The 15,236-nt window shown below is 42.0% G+C and overlaps 2 protein-coding genes and 1 pseudogene across 3 annotated transcripts in view; 1 reads left to right on the top strand and 2 right to left on the bottom strand.

Annotated features, from left to right (window-relative positions):
• LOC147439126 (uncharacterized) overlaps positions 1–821 on the top strand; it is a 51,891-nt gene extending 51,070 nt beyond the window's left edge. The window contains exon 3 of the mRNA XM_086485035.1: positions 434–821. Coding sequence (XP_086341161.1) covers positions 434–582 — 149 coding nt within the window. The 3' untranslated portion in view covers positions 583–821. The remainder of the gene's footprint in view (positions 1–433) is intronic.
• A 3,488-nt stretch (positions 822–4,309) lies between these two features.
• Positions 4,310–15,236, bottom strand: part of LOC147439123 (uncharacterized) — a 107,486-nt gene continuing 96,559 nt past the window's right edge. For both annotated transcript variants that reach the window (XM_086484249.1, XM_086484250.1), the window contains 5 exons: positions 6,500–6,619; positions 6,283–6,414; positions 6,073–6,200; positions 5,311–5,574; positions 4,310–4,824 (listed from right to left, as the gene is read on the bottom strand). In XM_086484249.1, the coding sequence (XP_086340375.1) occupies positions 4,737–4,824; positions 5,311–5,574; positions 6,073–6,200; positions 6,283–6,414; positions 6,500–6,619 (732 nt within the window). In that variant the 3' untranslated portion in view covers positions 4,310–4,736. The remainder of the gene's footprint in view (positions 4,825–5,310; positions 5,575–6,072; positions 6,201–6,282; positions 6,415–6,499; positions 6,620–15,236) is intronic.
• On the bottom strand, positions 12,746–13,871 carry LOC147439125 (uncharacterized; annotated as a pseudogene).

Below are 15,236 nucleotides of genomic sequence, written 5' to 3'. Positions count from 1 at the left end.
GTTTGAATGGTTGGTCTACTCCTTTTACTGTTTGCTTTGTTCTGGTCATGCCTTTTCTACAAAACAGAAGTGGAAAAGGTAAAAAAACATATAAATATTTTCTATCATATCTATGCTCTTATCCTTAAATGTAAACTCTAAAACGATTCTTTAAAATCTCTCTTCTATCTTAAATCTATTTTCTTTAGTGTTTTTCTACGTTGAGTCAAAGACGCCTTGTTAGTTATACTTAATACTCTTTCAAATAAATGTGTGCATTGAGCAAAGAAGTCAATTTTAAAATTAGGCATAGTAAGTGCTTAAATTATCTCTCTAAAATGAATGCATTTGTTGTGATTAAAAAAAAAGGGTCCATTTTTATTGGAAATGCTTGTGTGGCATAAATGGAATGATTGCACCCTTTTTTGACTATCCTCTTTTGATTCTTTTTTAGGTTTGAACATGTGGATATACAAGTACATAGCTTTATTTACAATTCTACACAATGTATGCACCATACATACATGGACATGTGATATTCAACTATCCAAATTTAGCATGAATTTTGGATCTCCAAGAGCTCTTATGACTTTTTGCAAATGAAATGTAATGATTTAAGCTATCTAATGTTTGTATATATAACAAACAAGGATATGAGAGCACCTATAGAACTATTCAACATGCATTTCATTGTTTTGAGGTCATTCCCCATATGCCATTGAACAAAAAAAAAAAACCCAGCATTCTCCGCATTCAGGAACTCTCTCGTTGAGTCTTCTTGTAGATTATTGCTATTTGTGTCTGATGAAGTGTACAATACATAATATTATAGCCTTCCTTGCCAATCTATGAAAATTAAATATTTTTCAAATGATTGAAATACACAAAAGTAGCTTATGAGGATCTTACCTTCAACAAACCAAACCATTGGATATGATTTTTTGCTTGCACGCTAAAATGTCTTTCTTGGTCATCATCTTCATTGGTTGAAAATTGTTTTTTAAGTACTAAATTGTTGAGAGTGATTGCTATATGCTCCGTCTTTTCGTGTTTTAGCATTTTATATGAATCGAGCTTGATCTTAAAAGTAAGTTTACTCTATACCACCCGTGAAGTATTTTTGTAAAATAAATCATTTTTTGCTAAATTTCCTAAATCAAAGAACACAATGTTGAACTTGTTGTAGTGGATCAATCTTTCGTTTGTAACAAAAGCGCCCATTATATGTTAAGGAGGATCCACAAATTGGGTAACTTTTAAGTGGAGCATTCTCCTAGTCTTTTTTATTCAAGCAAGTGTGGACAATATAAACTTAAAAGAGTTTTTGATTTTTAATTTTCTTTTGACCCTTTAAATATATAAGGGCACCCAATTCTACTCTGATCATTGTTATCAACGATTTTTTGAATGTCTAAAATATTCAACCCCCATCTTATTGTTGATAATTTATGAGTAACATGTTTGTTCAACCTTCTTAAATTTTGAAGAATTAAAATGGTTCTTGAGCAACTAATGGTGAAATCAATGAATAAGTCTTCTCACAATTGGCTCTATATTTTGTTATTCAAAATGCAACATATTTTTGCAATAATATGCAAAGTAAATTAAGCATGCAATCTTAATAAATAAAAAGAGCAATTAAAGGATCCCATGTCTTGGCTTGCTAAAGAAACTTGCATAAGAATGTATACCTTTTTGCCTTGGCACCTCCAATGTAAAGCGTTTCTATATTGAAAATTGCTCAACAACTTTGTCTTAGACATGGTAAAGTATTCTTAATCTGAGTTTTGTATCTATTTTAAGCCAAGGAATAGAGTTTCTAATTGTTAAATTGTTGATTCGTAATCAAAATAGCAGTTTGTTCAAGCAATCACTGAGTCAAAGTTAAAGATTGCTTTGATGTTTCTACTACATGACAACAATAGCCATGGAGGCCCCTTACTCCATCCCTTGCAAACTTCAACAAGGATGTGTAATTTCCAACATGAGACGTAGAAAGAGTGCAAGGGTCAGTAGGATATATACACCAAATGTAAAGAACCAGCAATGATAGCCCACAAAAGGTACACAATTTGATATAGAGTAAGCCATGAAGGTTGCTTACTTTGGAAAGATTTTGCTTTCTTTTCATTTCAATATCAATAACAAAAGAAAAATCAAAGTAGTCATGCTTGGGTTCAAGCATTTTTCATCAAAAAAGAGAAATAGCTTCGACATTCTTACTGGAACTTGGAAGCTACCAAGGAGTTTATTACTGAGATAACACAATTGGCTACCATACTCCTTAACATGAGTGGATCTAGCTTAACTAGCCTGACCATAGAGAATCCAAATCACTAAATAGTGTCAACCCAAGATTCACAAGTTATGCTATGATTAGATAAAGATAAAGAAGAGAGTTTTAACGTAGTAGGAAACTATCCCAAGAGACCTTAAAGATCTAGCCGACGAGGAGAGTTACTCAAGATTTGTTATACAAGACAAAATGGGAGAAGTTGTACAACTGTTGATTAAAGCATTCCATCCACTCACACAACTGTGCCATGTGACTCTAATGCAAGAATGGTCAATCAGAAAAACAAAGTGTGACTGCGAGACGATAAGCTGCATACTCGCAGTTTCCAAGCTGAATTGCTTGAAGAGGTACCAAATATGGTTGTTCTTCACCCCTAGGCATTTTAGAGTTAAAGAGTATAGGTAGTTCCAGGGTATATGAGATATGCCTAGGCAAAATGGTGAGCCTTCATCAAAGGAAACAAAGGTAAAGGGCCAAAATCTTGGTCTAATGGGATTGTGCCAATAAACAAAGATGAGAGTGCATTTTAGCGTGGCAGGAGCAATTCCTTGGGGCCTCAAGGACATCCGATTCCAAGAGACCTCAAAGCTCTACCCTAACAAGTTCTGAACTCAAGACATGTTATGCAAGACAAAAATGGGATAATCAATCTACCCACACTTAGCAATGGTTGGAAGAGGCGATTACAAACTTTAACTTCAACCTTAAGGTCTTGGTCTGACATAGGAAATTTTGTGTCTCAACATTGTAGCCACACAGAGAGAGGTGTAGAGGAAGCAATCAACCAAAAAGTGGAGGATCGAGGACTGATCTGATGTGATCCTCCGTGTTCTTGCTTTATAGGGGTTTTCTAGGTTATGAGAGAGACCATCAAAGGGGGCCAATTTGCAAACATGACTGGTCCAAGTTGATGCCAAGATGCAACCAATAGAGATCACATGGATTCTGTCCCATAGAATTCTCGAGTCATCATGTTGTCTGGTCTTTAATATGTCCTCAATGTTCTTGGCCTAATACCATGACGAAGAGATGACACTTTAAAACACAAAATATGGTGTAGGGAATGGTCATGCACTGACTGTTCCCGTTAATCATGCGCCGGGAGCCCTGATTACGGGAATGGTCTGTGCACAACCATTCCCGTCGTGGGAGAGGGGGGCCAGCACACCACCTGCAGACAGTTGACAGTCACAGAGCGAAGCGGATTCTACGTGCTGACGTGGCAGATGCAGAGCAATTATAGCTTGGCAAATTACGAGGGCTGAGGTGTCGACAGCTGGTGCGATTCCAGTTGCTGATCTGGGATGCGCCTATTCGTCTACAGGCCTGCATGGGCTCTGATATTCTGGGTGCTGAGCTGGCTGCCATCCATGGCTCGTCGATGAGATTCTGCAAAATAATGGACACCGTATAGACGGCCCAGATGCTCTGCCCCCCTCCTCACGACCTTGACGGAAACATAAGAGAGAGACACAGCAAGAAGTTTAGTATATAAGTTCTTGGACACAATATCTCCATGCTAAAATTACACTACGGTCAAACCTAGACCATATAACCCAAAGATAAATACATCACCCAACTTTGAGCTCATAAAGGTGCCAAGTTGGCCCAAAGAACTTGCAAAGCTCAAAGAAAAAGGCTACAAGCCACATAAAGTGGTAAATAGCCAAACAACCATAAAATGCAACCCAAGTGGCACCATGCATGACGACATTGTCTTTAACTTAACTATCATCGCAGCTACCAAGAGTAAAAACTAAAAAACTGATCAACAAACTATGCAGCCATTCTTTCAAAATAGAGGTTTTAAACATCTCACAATGAACCATAATTATCGCTCATCACTTTAAGACGATGCCAAGAACTACATTCCTGCTTTTACCATACCCTTCCAACACTTGTACAACACACAGCCAGACTAGGCAGCTTTACCAAAGGACATGAATATGAACAACACCTTTCATAGCTATTCCAAAAAATTCCTTGAAAGAATTGATCATATCAAACTTTTACTCGCTGTAGGACTTCCAAAAATTTCTTAAAAATAAGCTATCACAATGCTTTTCTAGATCCAAACAGATACAGTTAGAGAATTTCAATTGTACGAAGGCTTTACTCGACGCTAAGTGAACATGAGGAACATCACGGCCCTTCAATGATATGATTCCAACGTTCATCATCCTCAATAATTAGACTTTGCTCCTTCGGGAGTACAAATTCTAGGCAAGGCCCTTGAAAAATACTCTTAGAAATCCCTTTTTACTGTCAAATTCCCTTGTTTGAGAAAACTCCAAAGTCAATGCATAGCCCCTTGTTGGACAATGGATTGTTGCCTCTATAAAAAAAGAATTAATAATTTGAGCATGCTACACAATGGCTATTCTAATAAGCGAAGTCATCAATACATGGCCATATACAAAATTCTATTGTCTTCATTTAATCAATTTCACAAGGTATCAGGTCAAGAATAGGGCCTCCCATCAATACAAATTTCAACCAAGGGTCTTTGTAATCGATAAGCCTCAAATCCACTAGTGCTTAATTTTCCCCTGCAATATGAACAATTTTCACCTATGAGAAACATAAGGAGCATAACATGTGCATTTTGCCCTAGCATGCCTGTGTGCCAATCGAAAAAAGCACACATGCCAAACCAAACATATACCTCGGAAGTACATGTTATTGCTTGCCCAAATATGTGCCCATGCACATGCGCATATAATGTGCGTGTGTGTGTGTGTGGGTGCGTGCGCGTGTGCATGTTGTCCATTAAGTGTGGTACTATCCATACTCATAAATTATGCACATGCCATGTGTATGCTAGTAGAAAAAGTATTTCTTTTATTCATAATCAATTTTGAGATGAATATGCAAAACACACATGTATCTGTGCATGTACCAATAGTAAGCACTAATTTTAGAATAACACACAGCCAAAGAAACATACTCATACATACATTACACACATTTTGAACTTCTTGGCAGTTAAGAGAACCGGTAAAAAGATTTTGAGTGACATGTAGGCACGGCCGCACCTTCCCAAATCTACAAATCTCAGAGAGGAAGCTGAGAGGAGGTGTTGGAAGACATCATCAGTTAGCTTCATGCAATGCTGCATACTCAAGTACCGCAACTTTTTGTTTGTGATGGAAAGGATGCGCACAGATGGATTCGAAAGAAGGCGGCATCCATCCAGGCGAACTTTGAGCAGCCTCGGACAGCCCTTAGCAAGTGAAATCACGCCTGAGTCTGTGATATGCTCGCAATAGCTGAGCGAGATGAATCGAAGCATTGGGCAACTGCTTAATCCAAAACAAAAGAGTAAATAAAATTTCAAATGCAGAAAAAACAAATACAGTAATTATAAAGGCCATATAGATACAAAAATCAAATCAATACAATAATCGTAAAAACCATGTAGATACAAAAATCAAATACATAAAATAATCATAAAAACAACAAATAATTATGAAAATCATATAGATACAAACATTAAATACATACAATGATAATAAAAACAACAAATAATTATAAAAACCATATAAATACAGAAATACAATAAATACAATAATTAGAAAAACCATATTAATCATTGGGCAATCCAAAACAAAACAAGCTAAACAAAATTTGAAATGCACAAAAACCAGGAGAACTGTGACAAAAAATCAAGTAAATACAAATACTATAAAAGCATAAAGATACAAAGATTACAAAAAAATCTACACTGTACGAATCTAAAAGCCATAGATCAAGCAGACTCCGAAACCAGTAAACTTGAGCTGAAAAAGGTTACAAACCCTTCTGCAATTTGCTTTATCCCACTATTAGTAATGCGCAAGCAATTGTTCAGTGCGAGTTCTCGCATATGCATACAAGATGCAACAGCCTTCAATCCTCTGTCCGAGACCTGCCCATAACCTGCCACCTACAACCCGAGTGCAGTTTTAAGTCACCAGGCTAAATTCTAGAAATACAAAGATATCATATGCTTCCAAGCTCATACAAACCAGAACTTTCAAGAGGGGATTGCCGGTACATATAGCTATCAGGGACCCATCTGTCAATCCTGAGGCTTGTCCCAAATTCACAGACTCAAGGCTTCCACAATGATGAAGTGCCTTCAACCCCAAGTCTGTAAGCTGTAAAATAAAAAGTCATGCCAAAGTGAGACAGAAAGTACGAAAAATTTCTTCCTATGAAAAAAAGAGATCTCGAAACACACACCTTTTTGCAACATTTCACTGAAATGTTACGAAGATTACTGCAATTAATAGAAATAAGCTCCAGAGAAGTATCTGAGATTTGGGAGTAGTCCAAAGAGAGCTCTGTAATGTTTATACATTTCTGTAAAAAGGCAAGAGCGAAAATTCACAATTAAGGTTACGCTCCGGAGAAAGAAAAAGAGGGCCACGGCGGGGGGGGGGGGGGGGGGGAGGCACAGCCCCTTTGGTTGCCACTCAAAAATATGTTAGTCTATGATGTGGGTTCACCAACAGAAGGAACCTCTTTGGCCTGTTCCAAAGGCGTAAGGCCTTAGTGATGCCTCCCCTTTTTGCTAATGAAAAAAGGGAGGATATTTTTTAAAAATGCTCAACTTTTTAGAATAGACAGAAGATACTCATTACAAAGACAACATAGAATCATGGAAAAAGAGACTTTTCATTGGCTCAATAAGGTAATAATCACTTCTCTCTCTCTCTAACTCCTCCACTCCCTCTCTCTCTCTCTCTCTCTCTCTCTCTCTCTCTCTCTCTCTCTCTCTCTCTCTCTCTCTCTCTCTCTCTCTCTCTCTCTCTCGCAGGTCATCTCGCAGCCAAGGCCTCCGTACCACACGCGATTACCCGAGTGGAACTAGCTGCCCCTCCGATAGAAATTGAAGCTCTTACCAGATCAGTGTCCTTTATACATGGTTTGTGGGATACAAATAATTGCCGATATACTAGACTGGCCCTCGAATCCTCTCGACAATTAGCAATGAAAGGGGATACATCATGCTGGTATGCGCAACTGTCCTTGTGGTTTCAGAGACACGGGTTCAGTATGGAAAGATTACCCCCCTTCCAATACTCTCTTGAGGCTCCATCACTGGCAATTACACGAACGGAGATTAATAAAATCATCCCTCAGGATCTTATACAGTTGGATACTAAGAGGACATGGGTAGACAGTACACAAGAATTGGGCACGAAGATGGCCGACTACAAAGAAAACTTCCTACAGCTATCTGAAGATGGATTTGTGATTCGCCCGAGCTACATGGATACCCACTTGTCTCATGGTTTGAGATGTGCTATTGGTCAGACTCGTACATCCTCACACCAGTTGGAAATTGAATTTGGCAGATTTAGGGGAATCCCACCTGAGAGCAGAATTTGCAAGTTATGCAGAATGGAGCCGGAGACAGGATTACACTACATATGCCACTGCACCGTATACTATGAGATACGTGGGCGTTTCCATTGCCTATTTAAAGAAGGCTTTGGACCTCTAGATAGAGTCATGCAATACCAAGATCAAAGATGCTTAGGCTTGTACCTACTGGAACTACATCGGCACACGGATAATCTAATGAGAAGACAAAGAGCACTACAGCCTCAGAGGCAGATCACAGATTTCTTCGGATCGAGAGAAGCGGAGTGGAAGGAGAAGCAAGAGGCCAGCAGCCAGCACAAAGGAGTACCCACATTCATACCAAAGGCACCCTCATTGACCGGGCGATTGAGCTTAGGAAATCGAGACGACCACGACCGAGATGCAGAAGCACACTTCACCGGAGGAGACTACAACAAAGGATTAGAAGCATTCTAGCCAGAGTCCAGACACCCAGAGTGCTCCTAAGAAGTTTATTTAATACTTTGTATTTAGTTTTTCACATTTATTTTCACACTTTCACACTTTTCACACTTAGTACTTTAGTACTAAGATACCCAGACATTGTAACAGATTCACCACTTTTGTATCAGTTTGGTCTCATAGGTCATTCTGGCCTTTTGAAGACGTTAATATAACATTTCATTTCATTTCATCTCTCTCTCTCTCTCTCTCTCTCTCTGGTTTATCCTCAGGTTTTTGAAGACGTTAATATAACATTTCATTTCATTTCATTTCTCTCTCTCTGCTTACGGGCTCGAACAGGTTTTGAACTTCCTACTCTCTCTGCTGACGGGCTCACGAAGGTGTAACAACAGCAGCACAGAACTGCAGAGTAGGGCAGTTCGGCAGTTCGGCAGCAGCAGGTGCAACTGCAGGAGAACGCGCAGGCGCGGTAGCAAGGGGGCGTGTAGGTGCAACAGAAGAGGGGCGCGCAGGTGCAGCAGCAACAGCAAGACGACCAGCACGAGCTGCTGTCACCTGCGTGTGAACTCACCTCAGCGCGCGAAACCTGCAAGTTGCTGCCGCGACCGGTTTCTTTTTTTCTTTCTTTCACCCAGGGCTGCACTCCACCTACTTTCTACATTCGCTGGCGGTTGCCGCGAAGCCCTTTACACAGCACGTCGGCTACAAGGTTACCGGTTCTGCAATTTTCTCAAAGGCATAGAATTTCCAGAATTGCCTCTCTTTTAGCAGACAGATTTTCAGCTATATAATGTATGCATAATTGAGGACAACAAATATATTCACATGGTGAGGTATCGTGAATAAACAAAAATGGGGCTGAGCCTCTGGATATTTGGCAGAGCAGACCGAGTGTCCCGCAATGGGCTGTGGTAGTGCATATACCCGCATTCGGGTTGTGGTTATTACTTCTCCGCCTGGACTTAGCCGAGCCAGATCGTCGAGCTATACCCGCATCGCCAATGGAGGCCATGAGTGCTTCGCCAGTGGAGGCCATGAACGTTTCGCCAGTATGTAAGCCCCATACGAAGGCAACCTTTGTGCTTACAAACAAGTGGATAACACAAATGGAAAGGGAGATGAAAGAATGGAAAGCAGAGACGGAGGGATGGTGGAAAGAGAAGGCCAACCTTCTTCAAATGTTCCTCAATGAAAACGCGCAATGGAAGAAGGAGAAAGAGGACTTGCACGCAAAGCTACAAGCACTTAGAGAAGATGTCACAGCCCTCAAGCGAGAGCTTGCGGATAGAGTAAGCAGTGGACTGGAAGAAGGGGAATTCCAGCCCTTGGTGATAGAGGAGATCAAGGTCATCAAGGAGCAGGTACGGATGATCACAGAGGAGGAGAAACAAAAGGTGGTAAAGAGCTGACAGAGCAACATGGCGCTTCCAAGCTTTACATGAAATTTTATCAAAGAATCTTCCTGTTCCCACCCCGGACTTATTAGGCACTCCCACCCTTACTACATCGCGCATCGGGCGCGCTTCTGTCTTCATCGCTCTGCCTTACAGGGCATAAGCCATAAAGATCACTTGCAAGAGAAGGATCGAGGATTTTTCAAGCCGCTGTTTTTCTCAGAGGCTGTGCCATGTAGTGGTGGATGTCTATAGCTACCAAGCCGCATACTCCAAGGACTTGGCAAGCTTTCAAGAAATTTTTTTGCCCGAAGTTATATGCCTTCAGACATTGTTCTTCAAAGTCTAGCTTCTGGCAGAGTGGGGTATCCTGAAATACTTGCCACAAAAACCCTAGCAGATTACAACTTGAAATTTTTGGACATCTTGCACTAGGTGTCTCTTCCCGAACTGATAACCTTGGAGGTCCAATGTGATTGGTATATCTTGGGGCTACCATCACTGCCACAAGAACACTGTCTGTCGAGGCTTGTTTCGACTATTTAAGAGTTTATGGACCATGCTACGGTCAACTACAACCTTATGGAAGAAATCTAACCCTAATTTTGATGCAGGTTTCAGAATGGAAAGCAAGTCGACTTTCGAGCTCGACTAATGTCGAGAATGCTTCTTCAGTTTGAATTAGCAGTTTTCTGAATCTGTTTGAGAACTTGTTTGGTGATTCTGTTTGGAATTTGTTTGAAATGGATGGTATATTTTTTAAACTTGTCTTGGTGCCAATTTGAGTTGTTTGATTGCGGTTTTAATACTGGTTTCAATGCTTGGTGATTTACTCTCGGGTGTAGTGAGAAATGCTGTTCTTGTATTGTCTGAACCTCGGAACGACGCAGATGGGATGTCTGGGGATCGTTTCGTTGTGTGCTTGAAAACCACTTAAGGATGCAGACCAAATGTCTGGGGAGCATTTCGTTGTATGCTAGAAAACTTTCGAACGGCGCAGACGGGATGTCTAGGGAACGTTTGGTTTATGCTTGAACCTCCAAGCGATGGAGGTTGTGGTTTGGGAAGCGTTCAGTTGTACTAGACCTTTGAGCTCATAGCCTGAACCTTTTTTAGTTATTTGTGGGGGGAGTGACGAGGTAGTCGTTTAGTAGCTTCATACCGTAGACCGTCTGTCTCGAGGGAGTGCTCAACGCCGTTGTTTGTTGTGTCTTGTAACATGCATATGTGAGCATTTGTGTTGCATTGTGATGTGCCAACCACTGAATACTCTGAATTGGATGAGATTATTTTGGGAAACCAACGGCCTCAAGAGCTCCAATCTGGAATGGGATTCCTTATTGAATGAGATTTTTCTGGGAAGCCAACGACCCAAGATATCAAGAGCTCCAATTTGGAATGAGAAAACTCATTGTCCCTCGGAATGACCCTTGGAAATTTTTGAGCTAACTTGAGTTGTTTTGCAGATATGTTGTAATCGCGGACGATTACTTTCTTTCAAGAAGGGGGGATGTCACAAACTGCTGACGTGTCAAGCCACTGAAGAATGGAGCCAACCTGCACATCCTGGCCGAGGGGCCTAAACCCTAAGAAGTAGCAACATCAGAAGAAGAAAAATTAAAAGAAGTTCCCAGCTACTTATGGAACCCCGTCCGATGGGGCCCAAGTGACCTAAAGATAAAGCAAGATCCACTCTCTCTCTCACACATACACAAAGTGGGAAACCTCAAAGCGAGGAAAATCCACGAAAAGAAAGGGATACAAAAAGCTGAGCACTATAAGGCTCCGAAAGCTAGAAACAGTCAAAGTAAATCCTATAGGCATCAAGAGTGATGTCTCCAACATCATGAACAACAGAGGCATCTTTAAATAATCCCAGAAGGACAAGAAAAATTCCACAGAGAGGCCATCCCAACCAGGAGCTCTCCATCGACCCAAATCAAGCAAGCTTGCATACAATTCCGGCTCAGTGAAAACAGCCTCCAAGTCTTGAGCCTGCCGCATCGAAAGGATGGGAGTAACATGTGATAGAAACATGCGACGCACTTGACAAGCTGCACTCGTGGGAGAAGAAGGGCCTCAAAAATCTTGCCATAATGAGAATGTAGGGCTAGTGCTAGCTCTTGTAAAGTGGAGGTCCATTCCCCTGACGGTGTCAGGAGTTTTTTTGAGCAAGGGATTGCGCATATGTACATACACATGCATGGTGCATCGAATAAAGGATTACCCAATTTCCATAGCCAGGTGGTTACGTGGGGCCCACATGTGTACAGGTAGGACAGCATGTACATAGTGCAGCGATTTTCACTATTATCAATACTAGTGTGTTTTTTCTACAATAAGGAGGAGTTGGTAGCGCGTAAAACTTCTCGAGGAAGCTATCCGCGGGCCGACGACGTGAGGTCAGCAGGTGCGTCAGATGGCATCTAGTGGCGTCAGGAGGGCGAACGAGGTCAATATTTGCACGCGGATGAGGACGGACACAACATGGGTGTTTTCTTGTGAGAGTTATGCAGAAAGGTCATCATTAGGACCACTTTTTGGGGCCACTTCACGTGGTGGCGAGATGCATTATTGGAAAAAAGATGAGTGCCAGGTGTGCGAATGATGAAAAAAGGTGACAACTATGCACTGCGAGGTCAGTTTTTGGCCTGTTCGGGGTCCGTTTGAGGTCATCTAAAAGGCCAAGGGTGCCCAAGTAATAAAGCTAAGTGTGGGAACTGAAAAAACTGAGAGAAGACCAGAAAAAACGTGGAGAAGAGAGGAGGAACAGCCGCAGGTGTGTTTTTGGTGTTTTTGGAGCCTGTTTTGGCCGTAAACTGCTCATCCGAGGTCGGATTTGAGCACTTTGACATTGTAGACTGGGGTTTTGGGCCGTTCCGGACGCGATGGCGCTGTCCATTTTGCCAAATTCCTCACTCTTTTCCTGCTGTTTTTCTGTGTAAGTTTCTCCTATGAGCGAAGTTTCTGCTCTAGTTTGTGATTGTATCTGGCTTATTTTACCTATATTGTGTGAGCTATTTGCCCCATTGGTGTTGGCCCAAGCTCAATTGTATCTAAACATTAGAAATTCTCCTCTTTTGAGCTGAGTTTTTTGGGTGTGTGTGTGTGTGTGTCTCTGTGTGGAGTGGGCAAGTGGATAGTTTCTCTCCTCTCACTCCAGAGGTGTGTTCCCTGTCTCGGCCAGGTGTGTTGTGTAAGCCGAGTGGTGCCCCATAGTGTGTGTGTGTATCTTCCCAAGAGTGTGTGTCGGGTCGTTATAGAGACGCTGTGTGTTTTTTCATCTCGCTCACAACGGTAACTTAACTATTCATATAGCTTGAGACTGCCTGGAGTGATGCAAATGCCGGAAAAAATTGTTTAGAAGAACATCCTTTATCTGCAAAAGCTTGTTGTCGAGCTCGAGTCTGCCATTTGGCCAATTTCCTCTCATCATTGTGCCGTAACACAGCGCGAGCAGAAAACAACTCAGTCACTTGAGTGTCAGTAAGAGAAGAATGATTCACCAAGTGCATTAGTCTGCTACAAGCATCCTTCGCCTGATTAACCTGTTCCCTTAATTGTGACAAATAATCCCTACCAAAATCTGGATAACACATTGAACACGCATAACAAAGCGGAACCAGGCTATGTCCATATCAACATACATCTGGGAGATCAAACGCTGGATGATATCCACAATCATAGCCCGAAAAGGCTCATGCTTGAGATAAGCATTATTGACATGCAAAAGCCTCTTCTTGGGCAGGCGATCATTGGCATCAAAAGAGCCAAAACGAAGCTTCAAGCATACAGGAAAATGATCCGAAAGACACATAGCATAATCAATCCTCAACTCGCATACAAAGTCATCATACTGTTGCATGTGAAAAAGATACCAGCGATCTAGCCGAGCGCGATACATAGATTGAGCATTATGTTGAAAAGTGAATCCTGGATCAGTCGCATGCGATAGGGGCCACAAATCAAGCCCATTACATGTCATCATAAATTGATCCCACAATTGCCGTTCCGTATGAAGCATGTGAGAATGCCCAGTAGTATTATCTGCATGGTTAGGTGCATTATTAAAGTCCCCACAGAGAAATGCATTAGAACGCCAATAGTAAGAGGAGATAGCACTCCACAACTGTGCCCTATCTACAGAAGCTGTGTATGCATATAAGCCTCCAAATTCAAAAACTTCTCCATTAACAATACATTGGATGACCATCCATCTCCCAGCTGGGTCATTGAAAACCAAGGTCGGGAAGAGTTCGTGTCGAACAAGTATAAGCACAACAGAATAGCCGGCCGAGCCTGCATAAGCTATCCAGTAGCCTGCAAGATAAGAGGTCTGTCCTGCAAATTGATTCTGGTTATGCTCCTGAAGAACCACAATATCTGCTTGACATGTATGTACATAGTGCCAGGTTAACCGCTACTTGTCGTGATTGCATAACCCAGGCACATTATAGGAGATGCAATTCAAACAACTATGCATTCTGATATTATATACAGTGGGGGAGGAAATGAGAAAATGGGAGGAAACTCAAGTACCAGTGCCCATCGACACATCCTCCCCGGCTGCAAGCACCTGAGAAGGTGGGTCAAGACCTAGACCCGGAAGCTTGAAAGTAAAAGCATCTTGCGATGAAGAGGCTTCGCCTGTAACAACTTCCTTGTAAGAGCGGACCACCTTGTCCCAAGCTTCAGCCAAAGACGTGTTGTCATTACAAGGGAGCTTTTTCTGAGCAACATTCTTCAAAAGGGGCACATAATTACGAGAAGATGCCGGAAAATGGGCTGTAGTAGCTTTAACGGGTTTATTGGGCAACATCCAAGTTTGGGAGGTTGAAGCCTGTTCTTTGCCTTTGTCTTTAATATTCGGAGAGGCAAAAAGTGCAGACAATTGTAGTTGTTTCCCCTTGCCTTTATTCACCCCGGCTGTCGGAGAGGAGGTTGAAGCACCTTTGGTTTGAACTTCAGCAGAAGATTTCGGATTTGAGTGTGGTTGAGGAGTAGGAACAACTGAAGGTGGTGGTTGCAAGTTTGATTCCGGACATTTGGATTGCATATGACCGAATTTGCCTCATCCGAAGCAAGAGTTTGCAAATTTGTCCCACTTAAGCTTAAATGGACGCTTGCCAACCACTACATCCCCAGAATCGATGGAAATACCTGCTGGTGTGGGGATATCTATGTCCCACATAATACAAAAACGGTTTGTATTTGCGTCCAGCTTCGAAGGGCAAATGACTTTGCCCAATTGAGCAGCTAGCAAAGGAAGGAAATGACACCAGGTGCGAGGAAAATCCACCACCTCAACCCAGACGGGACACTTGTGACAAATGAAACTCTGATAGTCCTTGGTGAGAGCCCAGGGCAGTACATGAGTCATCTGCGTATTGAAGAAAAGAGGAGACATTTCAAGCAAAGCGTCCCGAGCATCCATGTCGGCCAGCAAGACTTCATAGAACCCGCGTGCGCTGAAGTAAACCCCTCGGACTACTTGCCGTTTGAGCATGAAATCAACCCATTGGCCTACATCCTGAGCCGTAGGCATTCTTTTGGATGCATTACACAAATTTGCAGAGGATAGTGGATTGTCTTGTAGCAGGTTACAGTGTCACTTTCACAGGACACACAGTGAGCACAGTTGGTCTTTGGTCTGGTCTGGTTCACACACCAACTTTGGTCTGGTCTGGTTCACACTGGACAGATTCGCTGGGCAATGACATGTGGCAGGGATACGATGGTCTAGTGGACATCGTGGCCAGGTCACCACCGCC

Source organism: Adiantum capillus-veneris, chromosome 16 (assembly GCF_014529385.1).
Source record: "Adiantum capillus-veneris isolate H3 chromosome 16, ASM1452938v2, whole genome shotgun sequence".
Classification (NCBI taxonomy): domain Eukaryota; kingdom Viridiplantae; phylum Streptophyta; class Polypodiopsida; order Polypodiales; family Pteridaceae; genus Adiantum; species Adiantum capillus-veneris.
The sequence above is the reverse complement of the archived record's forward strand: the minus strand, read 5'-3'. Positions and strand labels throughout refer to the sequence as shown.